Here is a 25396-nt window from a genome sequence, read left to right as displayed (position 1 = left end):
TTCAAAAATCGAAAATGTGCAATTTTTGAACCCGAATAACTTTTGATTAAAAAATAAAATAGCAATTCTGCTTACTGAATTTGAAAGCTCAAGTCAAATTCTATTGGTTTTAATTATTTGCATTGCTAAAAATTAAGTTTTTATTTGTTAAACAAAGCCATAAACACATAGTGTTTCCCGTGCCCAATGCATGTGTTTTAATGTACCTACGTAATCTACGTAGAAATTGTCTGTATGCGCGCCTACTCTTTCGATTTCAAATGGGAAATGCATTGAAAACATCATTCAATCATTATGTGTTTATAGCTTTGTTTAACAATAAAAAATTAATTTTTAGCAATGAAAGTAATATCAAAACCGATAGAATTTGACTTGAACTTTCAAATGAGGTAAGCAGAATTGCTATTTTATTTTTCAATCAAAAAAGTTTTTCGGGTTCAAAAATTGCAATTTTTCGAATTTTTTAAAGTTCAACGGCGTTTATGTCGAAAACCGTGCATCCTACGAAAAAACTTGTAAAAACATTTTTTGCTTGGAATGACCCAAAAAATACAAAACAATGTTTTGTTTTGCGAAAAATCTCTGTTATGTGATTCCTCAAGTTCTTTGTCTATAACAATCTTATTAACATCCGAATCGACTGTTACCCAAAAAATTCGTGTTATACGGGTCAAAATACATAAAAAAAAACTTGGTTAAGTCCATCTGAATTAAGTAGGCCGTTGTAACCCCACTGGCGACAGGACTAGTTATTATCGGAACGAGTAGATAAATTTTAAACATCGTTAATAAATTAAAATACAATAAATTATAGTATACAGCAATGTTGCCGATTTTAGAGCTTCCTTCGCTCTCTTATATCTAATTAAAAACTAAACGGTCTGTATATATGAAACCAAGATGCAGTCTTCGCTACTGCTTTGTGTAGGCTTATGTTATTAATAAAAAATATTACATCATCATTGTTTATTTTTAGGTATTACCCCATTGATGTTTGCATCAGCAATGGAAGATAACTTTGCATTTTCAATACTGCTCAAAAACAAAGCCGACACGTCGATAAAAAATTATTTAGGAGACACAGCGAACGACATAAAGAACTCAAGGTACCAAAAGCAGGAACCTTCCAAGAAACTTACTCCTGCTGAGATGATATCAAGAAGCCCTCACATGGCACCTCCACAATGTATCCTAACTCCACGTCCTACGTCGTATTTAAGCCCCGGTCCACTGATTTATGTACGACGGTCCTCTGATACGATATCTCCCAACTCTACACTCTTTGTCACTACACCCAATATGACACCTATAGCTCAAATGAATACACCCCAAATTTTCTTTCCGTCCAATTTTTGTCACAATAATTTTATGGCAGTTAGTCCTGTACCTGTAACCAATTTTTTTAATGGTGCTACGGATCTTTTGAACATGAGAATCGATCAGTCGACCGGTGAACTCGTTCTATCGCCTAGCGTTATTTAAATTTTATATATTAAGTTTTAAATGTTTTTAAATTTACAAAGTTAAACTTTAAGTTCTGAAATTCATTTTATATTGAGGAGATCAACTTTTAATTCAGATTTTCTAGATAAATTATAATCGTTTAAGATTAAAATACGACTTAACCCTTTCAGGCCCAATTTATTGGTATCAACGAGAAAAATGGTATAATTGTAGCTTATTTAAAACAAGTAGTGAAGCCTAGTGAACTCAAAAATAACATTTTTTTTCTACTAAATTTTGTATAATATATAAAGTATACCATACTCGTATTTTCTATTTCTCCACAGTCACAGTTTACATCATCTTCACAGGCGCCCATACCCATGGGCAGGGGGGGGAAGTGGCCCCCCCTAGCTTTTCGGATGCTTTAAACTATATATTGTTATCCATAGTGTACAAAATGTAATGGGCAAAATCTTCAAGTCTGCCCCCCCACCTGAAAATTTTTATATGGGCGCCCATGATCATCTTAGTCTGTTTTGCCCATTTTGCCATATTTGAGAGTGTCGTACAATTTATGAAGCAATTTATTGTACCTAACTCTCTCATACGCTCCGTCAGATCTATGGGAGCACCCACTGTTGGTTTGGGGTTGTGGGTTTTTTCCATTCTGGCCAAAATGAGTCTCTCATATAGTCTAAAAAATTATCACAACAGGGGAATAGATCTGTAACCTACCTTGATTTTATAAAGGCTACTATTTTAGATTTTCATGATTTTTGAATTTCGCAGGTTTCACAGCTCGTGTTATAGAGCTGCAAGGTCCATTTTTGGTACTTGGCCTAGATGCTTTATTTGTTAACTGTATACATGATCCACATTTACAGGTTTCCCGTTTTTATCATCCTGTTCATATATCGTGGAGTTCTTTGGTATAACTAGAGTTACTAGGTGGTTTGTCTCCAGATTCAGTCTTCTTCTGGTTTTTGGGTCTGTATTGGTTCTAACTTCTTGCATTCACAAGGAGTTTGGTAGACTTGGTTTGCTGCAATTTTTATTGCTGTTTGTGTTCCTTAAGATTACCGCTAAGTTTTTTAACAAGGTTCTATGCTATTTTGCTACTGTGTGTCATGTCCATTTTTTCAGGTCTTCCATTAACTATTCCTTTCTGGATTAATTGAAATGTTAGAGTACCACTGCTCCACAATCAGCCATTTATTGGCTAAAAGGGGCAGCTAAATAGGGGGTTTCGTTTATTGTCATTAGTTCTTTGGACTCGCCGGACATCCCGGAACATATTGTTGTCTACATTTCCCGAGAATAACTTTTCTAGGAGAATTTTTTATTGATTCTACAAATTTTTAGTAGTTTTCTTAGCATTTTGCATAGCATATGAAAATGTCATCTAAGAAAGAAGTGAGAAAATATCTAAAAAATTAAATTGGAGGTGCTATCGTACTGGAATTGTTATAAATAATGCTATCATGGACAGGTGTACTTTTTTCTTATTCGGGACAACGTATCTCCGTTTCCACCACTTGATGGATAGTTTTTCTTTTTTCAACTTCTGACATTTTATTTCTTTCTTTTTGTTTGAGTTTCTGAAGTATTTTGTGACATCATTCAATATAGGTATCTGAAAGACATTCTATATACAATAATATAATATACCCAACATTATAAATAGGTATGTATTTTTCACCTTTGTGGATTTATTACTCTGATCTACACTTTTGTGCATTTCATCCTGTTCTTTAAATTCACCAATATTCAAGACAAAAGTATCTCTTGGTAAGCTGATAAACTTTCTTTAATTTAGATCAATTGTCTATTTCAGTTGACATGTAAAATTGAAATTACAAAATCTATGCATATACAGTATGGTGCAAATGTCTGGAATAAATTCGATATTTCGTAAACCGGAGACTTTAAGGAGAAATCCCGAAACAGTTCGATTTTTATTTTTAAATTAATATATTTTGGCATATATTTTATAAGAGTGACGTCATAAATATGGACGTGATGGCGTATTCGATTATTTTTTTAAATGAGACTAGGGGTCGTGTGATAACTCATTTGAAAGGGTATAATTCTCTATTCAGTAATATAAATATTAACATAATTGTTTATACACAGTGTCAAAAAAAACAATTTTAAATTAATTGACAAAGAAAGAAGAATGTATGTAATTTATTATATTGAAAATACATTTTACTGCTGTCAGAAAACAGTAACAAAAGGTTAATTTGACAAATAAGCATTGCTTTTCGCTTAAATTAAATGTTCAAAGTTCCAAGAAGCAGGTGGTTTTCGGGAGCTGGTTTTAACATTGAATTTAAGCGAAAACAATGTTTATTTATCAAATAAACATTTCTTTCTATTTTTGACAATAGTAAAATGTATATTTAATTAAATAAATTGCATACATTCTTTTTTTTTGTCATTAATTTTAATTTAACAAAAAAATTTTTGGACCCTGTGTATAAACAATTATATTAATATTTATATTACTGAATACAGAATTGAATACCCTTTCAAATGAGCTATCACACGACCCCTAGTCTCATTTAAAAAAATCATCGATTACGTCATCACGTACATATGGATGACGTCCATATGGATGACGGTTTGTTAGAACAGTGAGCGACGCACAACTCACAATCAGTCGAACGCCGCGCACGTCAGTCCAAATCAAAGGAATGGTTTCTGTACGTTAACGGATTGTTGTTGCGCGCTTTAAAGACTATAGTTGCGCGCTTTAAAGACCGACAGCAGTGTACGTCGACGGCGCCGGCGTGCGCTGGAATCAACTGCGATTTGATTTAGACGCAAACGTTCAGCTGAACTCACATTGTACAACATTGTGGTAAATTAATTTTATTCAAACAAAAATAAGTTTACATGATTTGACATTGTTTTAATTGCACAAAGTAAATGAAAAAATCACTTGTATTAAATTAATATTATTAGTATTTAATTTGGATTTAGAATAATTGGTATTATTCAGGGGCGTCATTTGGGCGTCCAGGGGGGGGCATTTGCCCCCCCTGACCCTGAAAATGACTGAAATTTACAGAAAATACATCAATATTCATCATAACATCATATATAATATATTGTATATATAGCGCTTGCCTCCCTCCCCCAAACAAAATTTCAAATGACGCTCCTGGTATTATTACTATTATTTATTAAACTGAAGCCATTATAATAAAACAACGTTGGTACAAAATAAAGTGTATCGTTATTATTCAACAATTTTTTCTTGTCATTCTACAGATTTCTGATGAAAGTATGCTTTACATATCCCATTTTTATTATTTTATTTTCTTATTTTTAAATATGTACATAGTTCTCTGTAAATTGACCCGTTTTCAGGTCAATACTTTGGGTAAATATTCAAAGAGAAAAGTAAGTTGCCTTTAACAAACGGTGCTATAAACCTTTCAGTAGTCAGTAGTGCCTTTCAAATACACCATATGCTTCACAGGACCCGAACGTCTAATTTCTATTACTATTGTATTAGACGATTTATTAGACAATTCGATTATAAACCGAAAAAAAAGGTTCCTATTACAACAAATAATTCTTCTGGCGAAAATTCTTTGGAACCCAATATAGGATCTCAGAGCGTGCATTCGTTTGTACTTTTGCCAGAATCAATTAATAGCAATGTAGAAATGGAAGATACATTTATGATATACTTTGCATTTTTAAGAAGATTTCTTTTTTGTACTTAACACTCACTGTATTTTTATTTTTTCTCTAAATAAAAAAACTTACTTCAAAGTTATGCTTAATTTTTCTTCTACAGAAATCGGATGTTGTCTTATGTTGTAGGGTTTTTTAGTAATATCATCCCTTATAAATTATTGTAATACAGTTTCAAATAAATTCCTGGAAGGTCTAAAATATTCTCTAAATTTTTCCTTATTCTAAAACAATCTTCTTTTGACTGTTAATTAAAATGCACTTTCTGTATTACGACATGAAAAATATTCGTTTACATTTTTATTTCTTTTATTAAAATTTAATATTATCAACTTTTCTTCCTCCTCCTTTTCTAGGAGTAATGAAATGATTGCCTTGTTTTTGACAGAATTTATTTTTTCTACGTACACCGTCCGTGATAACAAACGTCAATCTCAAACTATTTTGAGAGCGACAGAATATGCTAACAAACCGACTTACTCAAATCTGCCGTGCGTCGAGTACAACAGATTCTGTTGTACGCCACGGCACGCGTATGCCGTGCGTCGCTCACTGTTCTAACAAACCATGGCTTTAAGTTACTGGTTTACGAAGTATATAATTTATTCCAGACATTTGCACCATACTGTATAATAATAATAATACAGTTTTACATCATACAATAGTCGGTTCATTACAATTTTATTTGCATTATAATGATTCATTAGCAATTTCCTATTTACATAAAACAATCAATTATGTATTTTATATGTATACCTCATATGCGGTGTATATTAACATACAACAGTAGCAAGTTATAGGTCTTGGACCACACTTAAAGATAAATGATTACCTCCCTCATAAGACTTTTTTATTCTATTTCGAAAAATTTTCAGGAGGGATGCATTCCGTAAATATTGAGGTTTCTAAACTTTGGTGCGTCCGACAACTGGAGTACCCTTACAAATTTGTCGGACAATATTACCAGTTTATTTTTAATATTTTTATCAAACAATGCTGAAAAAATCAGCTATGAGAGTATAAATTTTATGACTCTTTATGATGTGTGCCCCCCACGTATGGGGGTTCAATATGAAGTCATAAATGATGATTTTTTTTGTGCAGGATTATTTGAGAAAATTCCTTACAATTTACTAGTAATACTGTCCGACAATTGTTTAAGGGTGTTTGTTTACTAATAGCAGGTATTGAACGAAACAAGTAATAAAATCAAAACAAGCAATAAAAATACTAATTACAACCCCTGCTAATGCCTTCGAATAGCTAATATGGAAAGAAAGTGAACTTTTCTCAATAGGCGCAAAAATAAACACATGTAAATTGGTTTACTCACAATCGGTTAGTAATTTATGGATTTCTAACCTTTGAGGTAATCAGGAAGCGACTTATTACTTACTTTACTTTCCCAGCTAGCCGGGAAAGTACTTTCTCGGCTAGCATCTGTCACTTTTCTACCTGCAAATGTCAGTGTCATTTTTGATTAAAAGATGGTTTAGAAAGAATAGAATCCACTCAACATTTATTTAATTAAGAACAACAACAACAATAACAAAAAGAAAACTATTTGGAATTATAAATATTAATAGTTACATTGGAATTATGATTACTATTAACGGTTAAAGTAAGACCGTGTTGCTCAAAATTATGAGTTTCAGAAATAGATGATGACGCCGACGTTTCTGGATTTTCTACATGAGACAACATATTAGCAATTTTTATTTGTCCATGTAATGAATTCTCCACATATCCCTCTGCTACGGTGTTGGATTTCCAACCCCCCAACTTTTTCAACTGTAGGATGTCTCCACCTGTATTTGCTAATAATGTTGCTGAAGTACGTCTAAAATAATGTCCTGTAAACCTGTTTATCCATTCCGATTTTGTAATTACAAATGTACGGGAAGAGTAGGTTTTTGTGACAGGAATCACTATTATAATTCGATTTTCTAAAATATCCAGGTCACTTATTTTCATTTTTAAACGTTCATCGCACCTACAGGCTCCGGAAATGCCAATAATTAAAGCAACCTAAAAAAATTTAATATAACATATATTTAATATGCACTAAATAAATTAAAATTACCTTTTGAGGAAGATATTCTATTGGGGCATTGTTTAAAAATGTATCGATGTCTGCTTCAGAAAAAACACTTGAATTTTTAGCTTGATATCCCACGTTCTGCCTTTTCAAAAATGCCCGCAATTTGGCGTATTTACTAATATCAACATTATGCCTAAAGTTTAATACTGCTCGCAACATCGAATATATTGACCATAATGTGGAGGCTTTACTTTGTTTGCTCATTTCACAAAAATAAGCAAGAAGTACCGTCTCAGAGATATGTTGCACACCTTTAGCCACGCACCATTTACTGTATAGTTCATAGGTGTTTTCATACCTCTCCCTGCTTTTTTCAGGAATTATTCCTTCAGTAGCTCTCTCTCTGCAGCTACCCGCAGTTCTGGTGGCGTACATTCAAATTCACTATCAGACATTTTTGTAAAATAAACACAATTTGATTATATTTACAATTAATGGCGTCGTGTATCGCCTAAATGTCAGATTCAACAAACTTGTTTTGTTACCTAGCAACGATCTCACAGGTTACTTAAAATAATTCATCTTATCATAGAATGAAAATGGATACAGATATTTGAAACGAAATTATTATTGGTAGATTATTGATAGATATTAGAAATCCATAAACTACTAACCGATTGTGAGTAAAATAGTATACAAACCTCGCGGGAACTCATTCTAGCCTCGCGTCTGTAGTTTACCTCGGTGCTTCGCACCTCGGTAAACTACCTTACCGCTCGGCTGAAATAGAGTACTTTCCCGCTAGGTATGTAATGTATTGTTGCCAAATAATTCAAAACGATAACAAAGGAAATATATAGGTAACAACAAAAATACAAGGTAAAAATACAAGGTACTTACAATCGGGACATCATCGACGAAGTCGGCACTATTTCGCGTCTGCACACTTGAGTGGTCGGGATGCATCTCATCTTATCTCGTAGTGGGCAGAACTTTTGGATTTCAAGTGGTAAGCGTCAGATCTTCTTCTTTCGCGACACATGTGAACTTCGATAACATGCGAACAAGGAACAACACAGGCGTCGACAAGGAAAAAAAGGGGATTTCCAACAAAGGGTATCTACTATAGTTGACGGACGCATCAAAGTTTAGAAACATCTATATTTACAAAACGCCCCCCTCCTGAAAATTTTCCGAAATAGAAAAGTTGTCTGACTCGACATGAAAAAAGTCTCATGAGGGAGGTAATAACTTTTTTACGTGTGGGCCCAAGGTCTATAATACATGACATGTATGTACCTACAATAAACCATTGTGTGAAGATCAAGCAACATAGAGAAATAGTATCTGGGCAAGCACCGTTATTTAACTGGGAAATAGCAAATGCATAAGCTTATGTCCATTGTAATGGACTGAAAGTGTTTAATTCAAATATCTTTAGAACGGTTCCTATATGTACTTTCAAGTGATAATATTTTGTTATATTAGAAATAATTTATGTAAATGTTATTTTTTATAATTAAAGTCATAAACAACTGTTTTGGGAGAGGATTGAGAAATAGTCATAGTCTGTATTTAGAGTAGGCATGTGACGCCAAACCTTGAATATCCTCTTTCAATCCTGTTAGTATATTTAATGAAACTTGACGCCCCTTTTAAATTGGCCTGAAATTGTTCCAGTTACCTTTACTAATCGTAGAAAAACCTGTTCTTATGCATTTTTAAATGGGCAGTATCTTTACCGGCACGAAATCATGAAACATTTTGAAATATGTCTTGATCGCACATAACAAAATAAATTATTACCTCCCTCATAAGACTTTTTATTATATTTCGGAAAATCTTCAGGAGGGAGGCATTTCGTAAATATTGAGGTTTCTAAACTTTGGTACGTCCGACAACTGGAGTACCTTTACAAATTGGTCGGACAATATTACCAGTTAATTCTTATTATTTTTATCAAACAATGCTACAAAAATCAGCTGTGAGAGTATAAATTTTATGACCCTTTATGATGTGTGTCCCTCGCCACATATGGGGGCCCAATATGAAGTCATAAATGATGATTTTTTTGCAGGACTATTTGAGAGCATTACTTACAATTTAACTAGTAACATTGTCCGACATTTTTTAAGGGTACTATAGTTGACGGATGCACCAAAGTTTAGAAACATCTATATTTACGAAACGCCCCCTCCCAAAAATTTTCCGAAATAAAAAAGTTATCTGACTCAACATGAAAAACTTTATAAAAAAGTCTCAGGAGGGAGGTAATAACTTTTTTAAGTGTGCGCTAAAGATCTATAATACATGACATGAGTGTACCTACAATAAATCATTGTGTGAAAATCAAGCAACGTAGAGAAATAGTATCTGGGCAACCACCGTTATTTAACTGGGAAATAACAGATGCATAAGCTTATGTCCATTGTAATGGACGGGGGGCCTGAAAGGGTTTAATTCATATATCTTTAGAACGGTTCCTATATATGTACTTTCAAGTGATAATATTTGTTATATTAGAAATAATTGATGTAAATGTTTTTTTTTATAATTAAAGCCATAAACAACTGTTTTGGGAGAAGATTGAGAAATAGTCATAGCCTGTATTTAAAGTAGGCATGTGACGCCAAACCTTGAATGTCCTCTTTCAATCCTGTTAGTATATTTTATGAAACTTGACGCCCCTTTTAAATTGGCCTGAAATTTTTCCATTTACCTTTACTAATCGTAGAAAAACCTGTCTTTATGCATTTTTAAATGGGCAGTATGTTTACCGGCATGAAATCATGAAACATTTTGAGATATGTCTTGATCGCGCATTAACGTGGATATAAACTGCGGTTTCTTCTAGATCAGTTAGTTTATTTTTTTAAATTATAAACAATATTTTAATTTATGTTTTGTGTTCAAAATGGCAAATAAAGAGGAATATTTAAAACAGATATTTCTTCGTTATTACCATTTCCTTTTCCATACTCTATTCCTACTTCTATATCACTTGTCGCTACTATTACTATTTTTCACAAAACCCACAGAACGAATTTGTTGGTTATGCGCATTTATTATGATCTATTCGTTCAGCTTGTGAATATTTTGGCAGAATCATTATAGGCCACGATATGAAGCTGAAAAAATGGCAAAACCTCGCAATTTTTTCGTCCAGCATCGATTTGTACAAAAATTTGGGATTAGGCTCATTTCACCCTCTAGTTTACTTTCTATATTGAGTCGTTGTACGCTTCTGCTTTTTTAGGGCTTAAGACTACCCCTAATTGTAATAAATTATATAATAACATTTTAAACTTTAATATGGTCAATAGTCGGTTTTTATTAGTTAGGTAATGATTGTTTTTTGCTTTAGGATATAATATCATAGATCATATTTCAACCCTTAAAACCATCCTTGTTGGATATAAAAAATTTATTTATCCTAAAATAATAATTTCGGCTTGCATCAATTTGCATAAATTGGGATTAGGATCATCTCACCCTGTACTTCATATTCTATATCATGCTCAAGGGCGTTGATTATTTTTAGGGGTGTTAACTACTCCTTATTGTCAAAAATTTTGCAGGGTGTCCCGAATAGATTGGTCATAAATTATACCACAGATTCTGGGGTCAAAAATAGGTTGATTGAACCTCACTTACCTATATACAATAGTGCACACAAAAAAAGTTACAGCCCTTTGAAGTCGAAAACTCTTAGAGATTTTTTATTTAAAATGGACCTCTGGCATTCTTATAGCAGTAACATCGTAAAAAAAATTAAAGTGAAATTTGTGCACCCCATAAAAATTTTATTTTTTTGTTCTTTTCCAGTGTCCTCGTTCCAATTAAATTATTATTGTAGCACAATTAATTAAACACAATGATTTTAAAGCTTTTTTTGTCTCCTAGTACTTTTTCGATAAGCCAGTGTTTATCGACATATTTTGAATATTTGTCGAATCCACCACATATTTGTATATGGTTAAGTACGATTATAGAGAACTGTTAATAATCTGAAAATTTATTTATAATTTACATTTTTAGGTATATGTTGAAAAAAAAGCCACATCTCGATAAAAGGTGACTTGTCAAAAAAAGACTAAGAGGCAAAAAAGTTTTAAAAACACTGTGTTTAACTAATGGTATCACAATAATAGTTTAATTGGAACGTACACAAACATTTGGGGGGTTTATAGGAACAAAACCCCCATACAATTTTTATGTAAATATATTTAAAAAAAGCCGCCTCTCGATAAAAACTGGTTAATCGAAAAAACACTAACAGACAAAAAAGTTTTAAAACGTTGTGTTTAACTAATGGTATCACAATAATGAATTAATTGGAACGTACACAAAAGTTTGGGGGGTTTATGGGAACAAAACCCCCATAAAATTTTTATGGGGTGGACAAAATTCACTATACCACAGTAGCAAAAGCCAAGGCAGAAGCGTATTCAAACCTATACCCTTGATACCAGGGAAGTCGAAACGAAGATATTATATAAAATAGCCAAACAGAGAGCAAAGAAAGCAAAAGATTTTAATCAGATTAGATGTATCCGAGATGAAAATAATAAAATACTAGTTCACGAAAGGGATGTCAAAAAGAGATGGAGAAAGTACTTTGACAGCTTATTAAATGAAGAATTTGACAGACAGCCTGTAGAGTCAACGGAGACAGTAGCAGCAATGGTCACCAAAATAACAAACGAGGAAGTGGCTCAAGCGCTTCAAAAAATAAAGAAAGGAAAAGCGGTAGGACCAGATGATATTCCTGGGGAAGTATAGAGAGCATTGGGAGAGACAGGAACAAGGTAGCTAGCAGGTCTATTTAATAGAATTATGGAAGTTGGACAAATGCCAGACGCATAGAGAAGCAGTATACTGGTACCTGTTTACAAAAACAAGGGAGATATACAACAATGTACAAACTACAGGGCTATAAAACTGCTTAGCCACATCATGAAAATATGGGAAAGAGTAATTGATAGACGGATACGTGAAGAGACCGAAATATCCGAAAATCAATTTAGCTTGATGCAGGGTAGATCAACAACAGATGCAATTTTCATTATAAGGCAGTTGATGGAAAAATACAGGAGTAAAGAAACAAACGCTCATATGGTATTCATTGATCTTGAGAAAGCATATGATAGAGTTTCTCGAGAGAATCTGTGGTGGGCACTCAATAAGAAAGGAGTCCCTGGTGAATATGTAAAGATTGTGAGGGATATGTATGAGGCAGTAACTACCAGTGTAGGACAGGTGTGGGAGAGACTGATAAATTTCATGTAAAAGTAGGATTGCACCAAGGCTCTGTGCTTAGTCCGTACTTATTCTCATTAGTTTTGGACCAGATAACAGCGAAACTACAGGGTAACATTCCATGGTGCTTAATGTATGCTGATGATGTCGTGTTAGTAGGAAATAGTGAAAGAGACTTAGAACAAAAACTGGAGTAGTGCAGGAAAGCTCTGGAGGAAAAAGGTTTAAAACTTAGTAGGACAAAAACAGAGTATTTGGAATGTTCATTTAAAGATGGAGTTACTACAAATAAAATGGTATCTTTGGATGGTAAACTGATTGTAAAAACCACTAGTTTTAAGTCCCTGGGATCGGTATTACAGAGTAATGGAGAAATAGATGGAGATGCATGCAGTAGAATTAGGGCCGGATGGATGAAGTGGAAAGAAGTGAGTGGTGTGTTGTGTGACAGAAAAATTCCAATGAAGCTGAAGGGAAAATTCTATAAAACAGCCATAAGACCGGCTAGGATGTACGGAACTGAATGTTGGGCAGTGAAGAAGAAAGAGGAACAACGAAGGCATGTGGCGGAAATGAGAATGCTTAGATGGATGAGTGGAGTGATAAAGAAGGATAAAATTAGAAATGAGTATATTAGGGGAAGTCTAGGTGTGACACCAATTGATGCCAAAATGAGAGAGCATAGGTTAAAATTAGTGTTGCCCAAAATCGGTCTTGGTCTTGCAGTCTTGGTCTTGTTCTTGCGTTTTCGCAAGACCAAGACCAAGACCAAGACCGCCTAATTTTAGCAAGACCAAGACCGAGACTTACCGTGCAAGACTAAGCCTGCGAGACTCTTGCGTCTTGCAGTTAGAACTGAGGGTCGTTTTAGGGAGTATAAAAGTTCGGCTATATTCTTAGATACTCTATGAGAAACAAAAAAAATTGTAACAAAAATTTTGAAAATTGGACTTATGCGCATTACGAACAATACCATAAACATACATAGGGAATCAAAATATCCATTACTATAAAAGAACACTCGACACATTTGACATGTACTGAGAGGTCATTAATATAATGTAAAAATAAAATTTTTTAGTTATACATTCTTTCTCAGCAGCAGTGGCGTAGCTAGCCCCACAGGGGCCCCGTATCAAAGATTTTCGCGGGGCCCTTTTCAAGAACTGGTATAAGGTAGTGCTAGAAAATGTTCAATGGAACACCGTATATACTTATATGAATGTGTACTCTTTTGTATGGTGTCGAAGGTTCGACTTTAACGGATACCCTTCTCAAAAAGCTGGAAGCCTTTGAAACCTTGGTGTATCGGAGGATCCTACGAATAAGTTGGGTGGATAGAGTTCGTAACGAAGTTGTTATACATCGGAGGGGAAAAATTACGGGAAGTCATCAGAGCAGTAAAAACTCGCAAACTTGAATATTTTTTTGGCCATGTTATGAGGTGCTATGTGCTATCCGTATTATACTACGGGATGGAAGCATGGACACTGAAGAAAATTGACGTGAGAAAACCGGAGACATTCGAGATATGGATGTACCGAAGAGTGCTGAAGATTTCATGGGTTAATAGAATAACCAACGTAGAGGTAATCAGACAGACATATGCATAAGGAAAGAGAAGTAATTCTAACAATTAAGAGAAGAAAACTGAGATATATGGGACATGTGATGGGAGGAGATAAATATCTAATACTCCAGTTCATTATGTAAGGAAAATCCAGGAAAAAGATTTATAGGAAGCTGATAGCTGATTCAACTCATGACTGAAGAATCTTAGGGCATGGTTTGGATGTAGTAACAACGAATTATTTAGAGCCGCACTCTCAAAAGTAAAAATCGCTTTGATGATTGCCAACCTTCGAAGCGGAGACGGCACCTAGAAAGGAATGCGCCACCTAGAGAGTTATAATATACTCCATTTAATAATAAAAGGCAAAGGAGACGGAAGAAAAGGGCCAGGTCGAAGAAAAACGTCATGGCTTAGAAACCTAAGAGAGTGGTTTGAGAAACTCCAGCTTCCATTTTCCGAGATGCCGCCAACAAAATTACTATAGCCAATTTTTATAGCCAACACTCGATAATCGAGCACGGCACATGAAGAAGAAGACAGGTGTAAATAATTTTTTTCCACTTTAAAATTCCTGAAATTCAAATACTCATCAGTACGAACTAACCAGCATCTGAAAGAATTACTAAGAAGTGCTGTCACCATTTATTCATTAAGATTTAAAGAATTATCAAAAGAAGTAAAAAATCTCTGTAAAAAATTTTTCAACATCTCTTTTTTGCATAACTTTTTAATACGCATTTAATGACGGCTTCTAAAAAAATTCAAATTTCTATCAAAGAATATCAAGGACCTTGGCCACCCCTGTTACAGACGACAATTAGATAAGAATTATTGTTTCATTAGTAGATAGAGATCTAGTACCTACTTACCATTGCAATCTAAATCACTTTGAGAATCTGGTTGATGGAAAAATGAAGAAATTTTGGGTATCTTCTTCAGAACTTCTTCCTTTTTTTGTTTCATTTTTCTTTTCACCTCTCCAATCAGCTACTCTCTTTTTATTTCACTCATTTTTATCACTTCACAATATTTTCAGAATTTAAAATTTAAACTTTCTGAATCGACTGCACAAATTGAACCTAATAAACCTAATAAACTCTAATAAACCAAACTCAAAAAATAGATTTGAAAACAGATTCAGTTTTTTCAACACTTGTTCTTGTTATATTATATAAGCCAAGGGTGACTGGACAATGAAAAAATGGGCTATACAATAAATAGATTAAGTACACGAAAATATACCCAAAACAATATACACACTTTTCCAAATCGTCAAAGATTAAGCGATAACAAAAATTGAAATTTGGCCATTTTACAGTGTGTCACCGCCAACAGTGAATGAACAATGAAAAGAAACTTGAAACCAAAAACAAAGCTACTTTGTTGTTATGGAATACGGCGAAATATTATAGATAAAGAATCCATTACACGAAAAGGTCGACATCCAAACAATACACTGTTTCAAAGCGTTTTATTAGGGAAATTGTAGAATATTTTGTTCAATTTTTTAAATGGAAGTTTTGTTTCGACATGCAGCGCCGGGGCCCCGTATAATTGATACGGCGCGGCGGTAGCTACGCCTTTGCTCAGCAGCCGACTTCTTTGCTCTGAAATTATTAATTGTCCTGGTTTTAAGAATAGTCGCCTTCTAATCATATTCATATAACACAACATTCCTGCGTTGCGACGCCTACAGTAATATCGAATATCGTATCCAAACTTTTTAAAAATATGTCATTAGCACTTATATTTCTCCAAGAAATTAACGCACCACCCATCTTTATTTATACGTCCATGGCACCATACCACCTTAAAAACGGGGCATTTTTAATGTCTCAAATTTCCTAAAACTGTTGTTATTTAAATTTAAGTGATTTTTTCTAATATTTGGTCTTATTCTATTCTTTATAAATATCGCAGTAATAATATATATTGTTGGTAGACAGGTCAATTATTGTCAGTGTATACCGGGTGTACCAATTAAACTGTGTTTTTTTCTTACTTTATAAATGCTTTATTTACCAAATAGGGAGGGGTTGAAATTTTTCTTACAAACTGACGATTTATTTATTGCTCTAAAATCGGTTGAGATATGCAAATGAAATTTTGTGGGTTTTAAGAGGTAGTTTTAACTTTAGTTAGTTAGAACATAGACAACGATCGTGGGTTCAAACCCCACCCGGTGTCAGTTGTTTAGATATTTATTAATTTGGCTAGTCTTTACTATGGCTATGATATTTTGGCTAGTCTTTACTATGGCTATGATATTCAAGCTTAAAATGTACCTCTCTGTTACGTTGTTCTAAGATATGCAATAGGCTAATGGGCAACTGCGAGACTTGCAAGACTCTTGCTGCAAGACCAAGACCAAGACCGGGAGCGCAATACCAAGACCAAGACCAAGACCAGGTGTACTGGCGCAAGACCAAGACCAAGAAGTCTCGTCTTGGTCTTGCATTTGGGCAACACTAGTTAAGATGGTTTGGTCATGTTCAACGTCGAGACGTTAATCACCCAATACGAAGAATAGCTGAAGTGCAGATTCCTGGAAGGAGTAGGAGAGGAAGACCAAAGAAGACTTTGGGGGGGACGATAAGGCAGGATATGTTGGTAAAGGGGATTGACATTGATATGACCCAAGATAGAATTGTGTGGAGAAATGCAATTAGGGAAGCCGACCCAGCATAGGGATAAGGCAAAGAGAATGATGATGACAAAATTCACTATAATTTTGTTTTAAGGTGTTCCTGCCATATGAATGATACATGTCCATTTTCAATCAAAAATCTCTAATAGTTTTCGATATATTGAAAAAAATCCATTTTCATTTTATAACTTCAAAGGGCTGTAACTTTTTTTATGAGCACATTTGTACTAAGGCAAGTTAGGATCAATCGAACTATTTTTGACCCGAGAATGTGTGGTATAATTTATGACCAATCTTTTCGGGACACCCTGTATAATAACATTGTAAACCTTAATATGGGTAAAATTTGGTTTTGATTGGTTAAATAATGATTGTTTTATGATTTAGGATATAATATCATTAATTTTTCAACCCTTAAAAACCACACTTAGTAATATTTCAGTTTTTATAAGTAATTTATGCCTGGTTATACCAACATAATATCTTAAGCTTAAGACGTGCCTTAAACTCAGCTTACGAAATATACGTGTTCTACCATTGAGTCTTAGATATATTTTCAGCTTGCCAAAATGGATTGCTACGTGGATTGCATCTTAAACTTCGTCTCAGTTAAGACGTGCTTAGATAAAAATCCAAAATTATGGATCTATAAGCTGAGCTTAGCTAAGCTGGAGCTTAAGATTTGTTGGTGCAATCAGGCATTAACAGACCTATAAAGAAAAAAAAGTAGAATTACGTACAAAAACTTTTTTATTTTCACAAAAATACGAATTTGCAAATACAAATATAAATACAAAAAATAGTGTTTTAGTTATCTTCATTGAGATCTATGTCATCTTCGTCTTCTTTTATAACTGGTGGACTATTGTTGCAATCTTAACCCAAGCACCCAGAACAAGTGTGATTGGAGTATAACCCCAATTTCCTGCACCCGCATGAAAGGCCGAGGCTTTTCTGGCGAGGAATCAACGAAATATATACTCACACTCGCAGACATATGAGCATGAGATGTTTCTTCTCTTCTGTCTTTCGATGTGAATGGGAAAAGTCGAAACATATCATAGCGTATGACTGCCGAAAAACCGGTTATGTGATATTATATACATTGAAAATGCTCTATTACACTTCCAAGCAGGCTAATTGGTTTTATAAACAAAACTCCTTCATATTTGGTGATAAAAAGTTTTTCTACAAATTATTTTATAGGGTTTTTTGAAGAGCTATAAGGCTATGTAAATTAAATTCCGTCATATTTCTTATGGCTTGATTACACGTAACGAGTACAGTGGCGAGACAGCCAACTGTTACTAGGCCGAGGCAGTGGTGAGGGCGAGAGATGGTTCAGTGGTCAGGGCGAGAGATGGTTTATACGTATTCGGCAATTTTTGAATTTGGAGGCGAGTCAGTTCATTTTCGATTCACAAAAACAAGGAGTAGTGTACTTATGGATCATAATATAAAGCTAACATTAAAAATATATCAAACGATTTATACTACTGCTTATACAATAACCGACGGATATTTTATGAGAAGGAGATAAGCTTCTTTGGACTATAGACTATAGACAATGGATTTTAAGAAAGCCAAATCTCGCCGCTCCCGATCTCTTCGATTCATTGATTTTTTTATTTCTTGTCTATATGTCGAATTTAAATTTTATTTTTTTTTTACTTGAGTATAAAACCAACAATATTTATTTCTTCTACAATCGATACATATTATGCGGCATCACGTTTTTGTTTATTCTTATACTCCAAAGATTTGAAATTTCAAAAGCACGGGTGTGACTTATACAACTGAACTAAACTTTATTGTCCTATCTGAGTTCCATTTGTTGGCTATTTTTGAGAATCACAAATCACATTGATTAACACAAGTCGTCTCCTCTGATAAAGTGGTAATGTGCACAGTTACACAGCGAGGGTTGTTTACACATACCGAGTGGATTGGAGAGTATACGATTGAAGGGTGGGAGGTCGAAGACTCGGCCTAGTAAATAGAACAAGATTCGAGTAACTGTCTCGCCATATGACTGGGTCGAGTGCTCGGTCAAGTACTCGTTAGTATGTTTATACCACACGAGCACTCGGCCGAGAACACTGTCTCGCTACAATACTCGTTACGTGTAATCAAGGTTTTAGTTTTTAAGTGGGGTGGGTTTAAAAGGCTCGAATAAGGGGGTGTTTGCTCGTAAATAGAAGTTTTAAACAGCTATACCTCGCTAAATATTCACTGTAAATAAAATATATGCACATGAAACTTTTAGATATTAAAAAAGCTATAATTTAGTACCTATTCTAAAAATTTTTGAAGATATTCTTCTTTAGCGGCGAATCGATTGAGGGTAAAATTTGATTGATCCGCGCGCATGCGCACACCGACAGTATGGTATTAGTTGTTATACGGGCTCTGATTGGATGTTGAAATTTTGAAATGATCTGTCAATAATTGTTCAATATGGAGGTTATCGGTAAAAAAAATATTGTATAATATTAGTTTTTATTGATGTGTGAACAGAAATAAAATTTATAATTATAGTGACTTTTTAAATAGTTTTGAAAAGCCGCAGGTACGTAATTCTAAATGTTTCAGTTGGAAATACCTAATAGTTTCAATACCAATACAATATTTGGAAAATGTAAACAAAATAATGTAGTTAACTATTAGTAGGCAATGCTTTAATTTACATAATCTGATTACGTACAAACTTTCTACAAATCTTCATCTCATATATCGTTTTCTTACTCTATATTTTGTTGTATTTTATTTCGACAAAAATCAGCCTAATAATTTTATTAAATTCATATAAATTTATGGTGTAAACGTTTAGTTTGTGTATATTCCCACATGACGTATACGAGAGTTTGGTGCAGTTTGAAATGGCGTCAACTTTCGTACGGCGCGGTAGACGTGAAGTGGGTTCAAGCCCCAAGCAAGTTATTATTTTTTTATTTTTTTTATAGATTTTATGATTGTAAGTATATTATTATATAATTTTTGAAGATATTCTTCTTTTTTGAAAGTGGTAGATAAGAAAGTTAGTTTGATTTTTAAATAAAACAAGTACAAATAACCTTTTAAGTATATTTACTTCGTTTAAATTACCTATTATATAATAGAAGAATATCTTCTTACGTGCGTACAAAGTACACACACATTCTTTTTTTTTCGTATCTCCAGTATTTTCGCAGATATTTTGAAAAAAATTTTATGAAATACGAATTTTGCAAAAAATAAATTTATCTTTAAACTAAAATTTTTCAAAAATTAGGCCTTTTAAATAGATCAATCTTCTTGGGTGTATTGATAATACCTATATAAAAAGAATTATTACAGAAAGGTGAAGATCAATTTTAATTAGCAGGGTATTTAGCGGGTAGTTTTCACTGAGTTTTTCGTAAAAAAAAAAGTAGGTACCGACCTTATTTTGATCATAAGTCGCTCAATTTTTATGTTAGAAATATATTTTTTCTTTTTTTGGAAGGTCTAATTGTAGACTTGAAAAAATATTGTGTAAGTTTTCCTCGAAAAATGTAAAATTTTCCCGATATTTGGCTTTGAATAGTTCAAATTATGCATTTAACAAAAAAACTAATCAACTAGTCTAAACAAAAACTAACCTTTAACATGCCGGATCTCGGTTTGTATTGGTCGTAGAAAAATTATAAAAACAGGATTTTGTTTGCGTTTCTAAAAAATACAATTTTGATATATACAGTTTTTTTATTAAATGCATATTTTTCGATTTATTCTCCAAAAATGCTCTAAAAAAGTCGATTTTTTTTCGTCGAAAAAGTTACTTTAAACCGCGAATAACTCGAAAAATATTAGTTTTACGAAAGAATCGTAAAGAACATTTTTTCCATAGATTCCCATGGTTAAAATGTAATGAAAAATTCCCAGCCCGAGATGGGGTGGCAACCACCCCCAAGGTTTTAGCGTACAGCGGCATGATATAGAAAATGATCCTTGGGCTATTCCCTACCTTCTGTGAAAATTTCAAGTAAATCCATGCTGGGCGAAAAAATTGCGAACCAAAATGTTTCATTTTCTGGCTTATTACATTTTAAATGTAATTGAAGCTAAAATTAAAAAGATATTTTTTAAAGGCTTTTATTTAATTCAATAGTTTGCGTCAAATCTTTAGACGTTAATTTGACTGCCTTTTCCCCAATGCAAATGAATGAAAATTTGCAGACATATGCATTCGTGGGAACAATACACGAATAGTCAATAAAAAAAAAAATTATGTTTATTAATTGTTTAAATAATAAAAAACGATTTTAATGAAAAATGCTTAAATTCTCTTGTTTTTACAATGTAAAAACTTGAAACTTTTACAGATTGTAGCTAATTATATGAACTATACATAATTTCACTTTCTACGTTAATTGTTTAGGTTATGCTTCATAAATAAACAATAAAGTTTCAATTTTTTTGCCGATTCCGACTACTTTTCATGTTAGTACATCATATGTTTTATGCATATGTTAATAAACATGATGATATATTTTAATGTTTGAAAAGTGTAAGACTAAAAAGTAAAAAATAAAAAAATTTGAAAAAAAAATTTTTAAGAAACGCTTTTCTTTAGTTACGAGTGACTAAAATTAAAAATATTATAAAAAAAATCAACTAAAAAGCAAAAAATAAAAAAAAATTGAAAAAATCTAACCCATTCGTTAAAGAAAAGCGTGGGGCGAAAACCATTTAATTCGATGAAGATTTTTCAATTTTTTTTATTTTTTGCTTTTTGGTTGATTTTTTTTATAATATTTTTAATTTTAGTCACTCGTAACTAAAGAAAAGCGTTTCTTAAAAATGTTTTTTTCATATTTTTTTATTTGTAAATAAACACATCTGACAGCTAAACAGTTGTCAAAGTTGGTTGGATATGATACTGCGCAAGACGAGTGTAGTTAGCCATCCTCTCAGAAGCAGGTGTACATTTAAATTAACACTTTTTTTGTTACACTTTTCAAAGAAACAGACCTAATATATAGGGTGTCCCGATAATATTGGTCTTACCACAGATTCTGGGGTCAAAAATAGGTTGATTGAACCTAACTTACCTTAGTACCTAAAAAGTGCACATAAAAAAGTTAAAGCCGTTTGAAGTTACAAAATGAGAATTATTTTTTTCCAATAGATCGAAAACTATTAGAGATTTTTTATTGAAAATGGACATTTGGCATTCGTGTGGCAGGAACATCTTAAAAAAATTATAGTGAAATTTGTGCATCCCATAAAAATATTATGGGGGTTTTGTTCACTTAAACCCCCCTAAGCTTTTGTGTATGTTCCTATTAAATTATTATTGTAGTACTATTAACTAGTTTAACACAATGTTTTTAAAACTTTTTTGCCTGTAGTACTTTCTCAAAAAGCCACTTTTTATCGAGATATTTTGATTTGTCAAAATTTAATCCGCCTACGATTATAGAGACCTGGTAATAATATATACAGTGTGTCCGCGTAACTTGGAACCATATGGGAAACTTTTTTAATATCAATTTTACGAAAAAAAGTTATTCTTTATAAAGTGCTCTGCTTAGTCCAAAACCTAAGACGCAACATCAGATATCAAATTTTATCAACAGTATACGAGGTATGTCAAAAAATATGAATTTCGCTCAAGATTAAAGTGCCTTTATATTTCACAATATCGAAAATTGTCATTAAGAAAAGTTGTTTGTAATTAAAAATTATGTTATAATCTGCATTTACACTCTTCTAATTGAAAAAAAAAATCTGAAAATTTTTCTCAAATGACGGACACCCAACATCAATTTTATTTATGATAGCTCCGTTATTATTACTTTTACGAAAAAAAAATACTCTTTATAAAACGTTCTGTATATTCTCACAACTAAGATAAAATTATAAGATATTAAATTTTGTCAATTTTATACGAGGTATGTTAAAAAATATGAATTTCGCTGTAGAGTAAAGTACCCTTAATTTTCAGAATATTAAAATTTGTTATTAAAAAAGTTGTTCAGAACTAAAAACTATGTTTCAATATGCAATTGCATCCTTCTAGTTGAAATATTGCAAACTATAAAGGTATTTTACTCTTGAGCGAAATTCATATTTTTTGACATACCTCGTATAAAATTGAAAAACATTGATATCTTATGATTGCATCTTAGTTTTTTGACTATTCAGACACTTGTATAAAGAATAACTTTTTCTCGCAAAATTAGTAATAACGGAGTTATCTTAAATAAAAATGATGTTAGGTATCAGTAATTTGAGGAAAATTTTCAAAAAAATTTTTGAAGTGAAAACTTCTTTAGGGACGTTGTGCACTTTTTAGATAGGGGAAAAAGCATTGAATTCGCGACCGTCATCGCGACTGTCATCGCTTATGCTATATATTATGTGTATGTATAGGTATATAAATTGTGTAGAGGTATTTAAATTAAAAATAAATGTAAAACATATTTAAAGATGAGGAAAAAGGATTTATTTCGCGAGCGTCATCGCGACCGTCATCTCTTCGTCTAAATAAATTTTGTAGGTATATACATTATACATTATGTGTATGTATATACTATAAATTGTATAGAAGTATTTAAATTTAAAATAAATGTAAAACCTATTTTTGTATGGGGAAAAAGGATTTATTTGGCGACCGTCATCGCGAGCGTCATTTCTTCGGCGAAATAAATTTTGTACGTATATTTATTATGTGTATGTGTATATAAATTGTGTAGAATTATTTAAATTTAAAATAAATGTAAAATCTATTTTAGGATGGGGAGAAAGGATTGATATCGCGACTGTCTTCGCGAACGTCATCGCTTCGACGAAATAAATTTTGTGGGTATATTATTATAATGTACGTATAATAATAGTAATATTGTTGAAGTGAAAACTTCTTTAAAGACGTGGTGCACTTTATAGATGAGAAAAAAGCATTGAATTTGCGACCGTCATTGCGACCGTCATCGCTTAGGCGAAATAAATTTTGTACGTATATGTATATTATTACGTGTATTTATATATAAATAGTGTAGAAGGTACGCAACGCGTATATAATATTTGTATTGTATAACACATATTTTTGGATGGGGATAAAGAATTGATTTCACGACCGTCATCGTTAAGTCGAAATAAATTTTGTATGTATATATATTATCTTCTTCTTCAGCCTGTTTGCATCCACTCCTGGACAAAGGCCTCCCCATGAGCTCTCCATTATTCTGTTTTGAGCTATTTGGTGCCAGTTTCTCCCCATTTTTGCTTGGATGTCGTCTAGGCATAGTTTTTGTGGTCTTCCTCTACTACGACTGTGCTCGCGTGGTCTCCAATGTACAATGTTCCTCGTCCACGTTTCGATGTTTTGTCGTGCCACGTGTTCTACCCAGGTCCGTTTCATTTGCATCTCAATTCTTCCAGTTACATATTCCACTTCCGTCCTGCTTCGCACGTCCTTATTTTGTATATGATCCCTCAGAGATACCCCTAACATATCTCGTTTGATCGCCCTCTGTGTCGTTCTCAATCTATTGGCTGATCCCTCTGTAAGTGTCATCGTTTCCATTCTGTAGGTCATAATTGGCAGAATACAACTGTTGAATACCCTTTTCTTTAGATTTATTGGTATCTTTTTGTTCTTCAACACATTACTGAGTCTTGCTACTGCTGCCCAAGTCATTGGGATTCTTCTAGATATTTCTGCGGTATGATTCTGTTTGCCTAGTTTGATCGTGTCACTTAGGTATATATACTTTTCGACACTTTCGATATCACTTTCATCTAATTCGATTGTGATATATTGATTTGTCATCACTTTTGTTTTATTTGTTTTTGTCCTCTGTCTTCTCTCTTCTCTCTTCGTTCATATTTTGCTTGTTGTTAGACCTTCTGATACATTTATTTGATTTGCATAGTTGCATTGTCGTATATGTATTTGAGGAGTATTTTATATCTAGAATCAATCCTTGCGTTATTCATTCCTTCTAATACGGCCCAGAGTTCTATGGAATCGAATGCCTTATTGTAATCCACAAATGCCAAATGAAGAGGTTCATTGTATTCGTTGCACTTTTCAATAAGTGTCGTCATTGTCTGTAGGTATTCTATGGTACTATGTCAACAGACTGGTAACTATCGAATTTATTTGATAGCCTGTTAGTAATTATTTTGGTAAGCATTCTGTACGGATCTGGCAACAGGCTTATTGGTTTGGAATTTTTGCGTTTGTGGTACCTTCATATTAGGTGTATGTATATATAAATAGTATAGGATGCACACAACGCTTGTATAATATAGGTATAGAACTTCTTTTTGGATTGAGAAAAGGCATTGAATTCGCAACCGTCATCGCTACGGCGAGATATTAGTAATTTATATACTATAGGTTGAATTGAGTATGTACAAGTTCGAACGAAGTTATAATGGTTGGAGAAGGGATAGAGTGTGTACCCGAAGGAGCTTGCGAAGCAAGCGCATAAGGGGCCACACGGTCCCTACTCCAATCATTATAAGTGATTAGTGTTTAAAGTATTTTTGAAGTGAAAACTTCTGTAGCGATTTTGTGCAATTTCTAGATGGGGAAAAAGCATTGAATTCGTGACCGTCATCGCTTCGCCGAAATAAATTCTGTACGTTTATGTATTATGTGTATGTATATATAAATATTATTATATAGGATGCACCCAATGGGTATATAATGTAGGTATATCACTTCTCTTTGGATGGGGAACAAGCATTG

The 25396-nt window shown here is 33.1% G+C and overlaps 1 protein-coding gene across 1 annotated transcript in view; it reads left to right on the top strand.

The window, feature by feature from the left end:
• Nucleotides 1-10138, top strand: part of LOC114328600 (uncharacterized) — a 32253-nt gene extending 22115 nt beyond the window's left edge. The window contains exon 4 of the mRNA XM_028277490.2: nt 977-10138. Coding sequence (XP_028133291.1) covers nt 977-1482 — 506 coding nt within the window. The 3' untranslated portion in view covers nt 1483-10138. The remainder of the gene's footprint in view (nt 1-976) is intronic.
• Nucleotides 10139-25396: the final 15258 nt, after the last annotated feature.

This window comes from Diabrotica virgifera, chromosome 1 (assembly GCF_917563875.1).
Source record: "Diabrotica virgifera virgifera chromosome 1, PGI_DIABVI_V3a".
Lineage (NCBI taxonomy): Eukaryota > Metazoa > Arthropoda > Insecta > Coleoptera > Chrysomelidae > Diabrotica > Diabrotica virgifera.
Note: the sequence above shows the minus strand (reverse complement) of the source record. Positions and strands in the feature narration are given on the sequence as shown.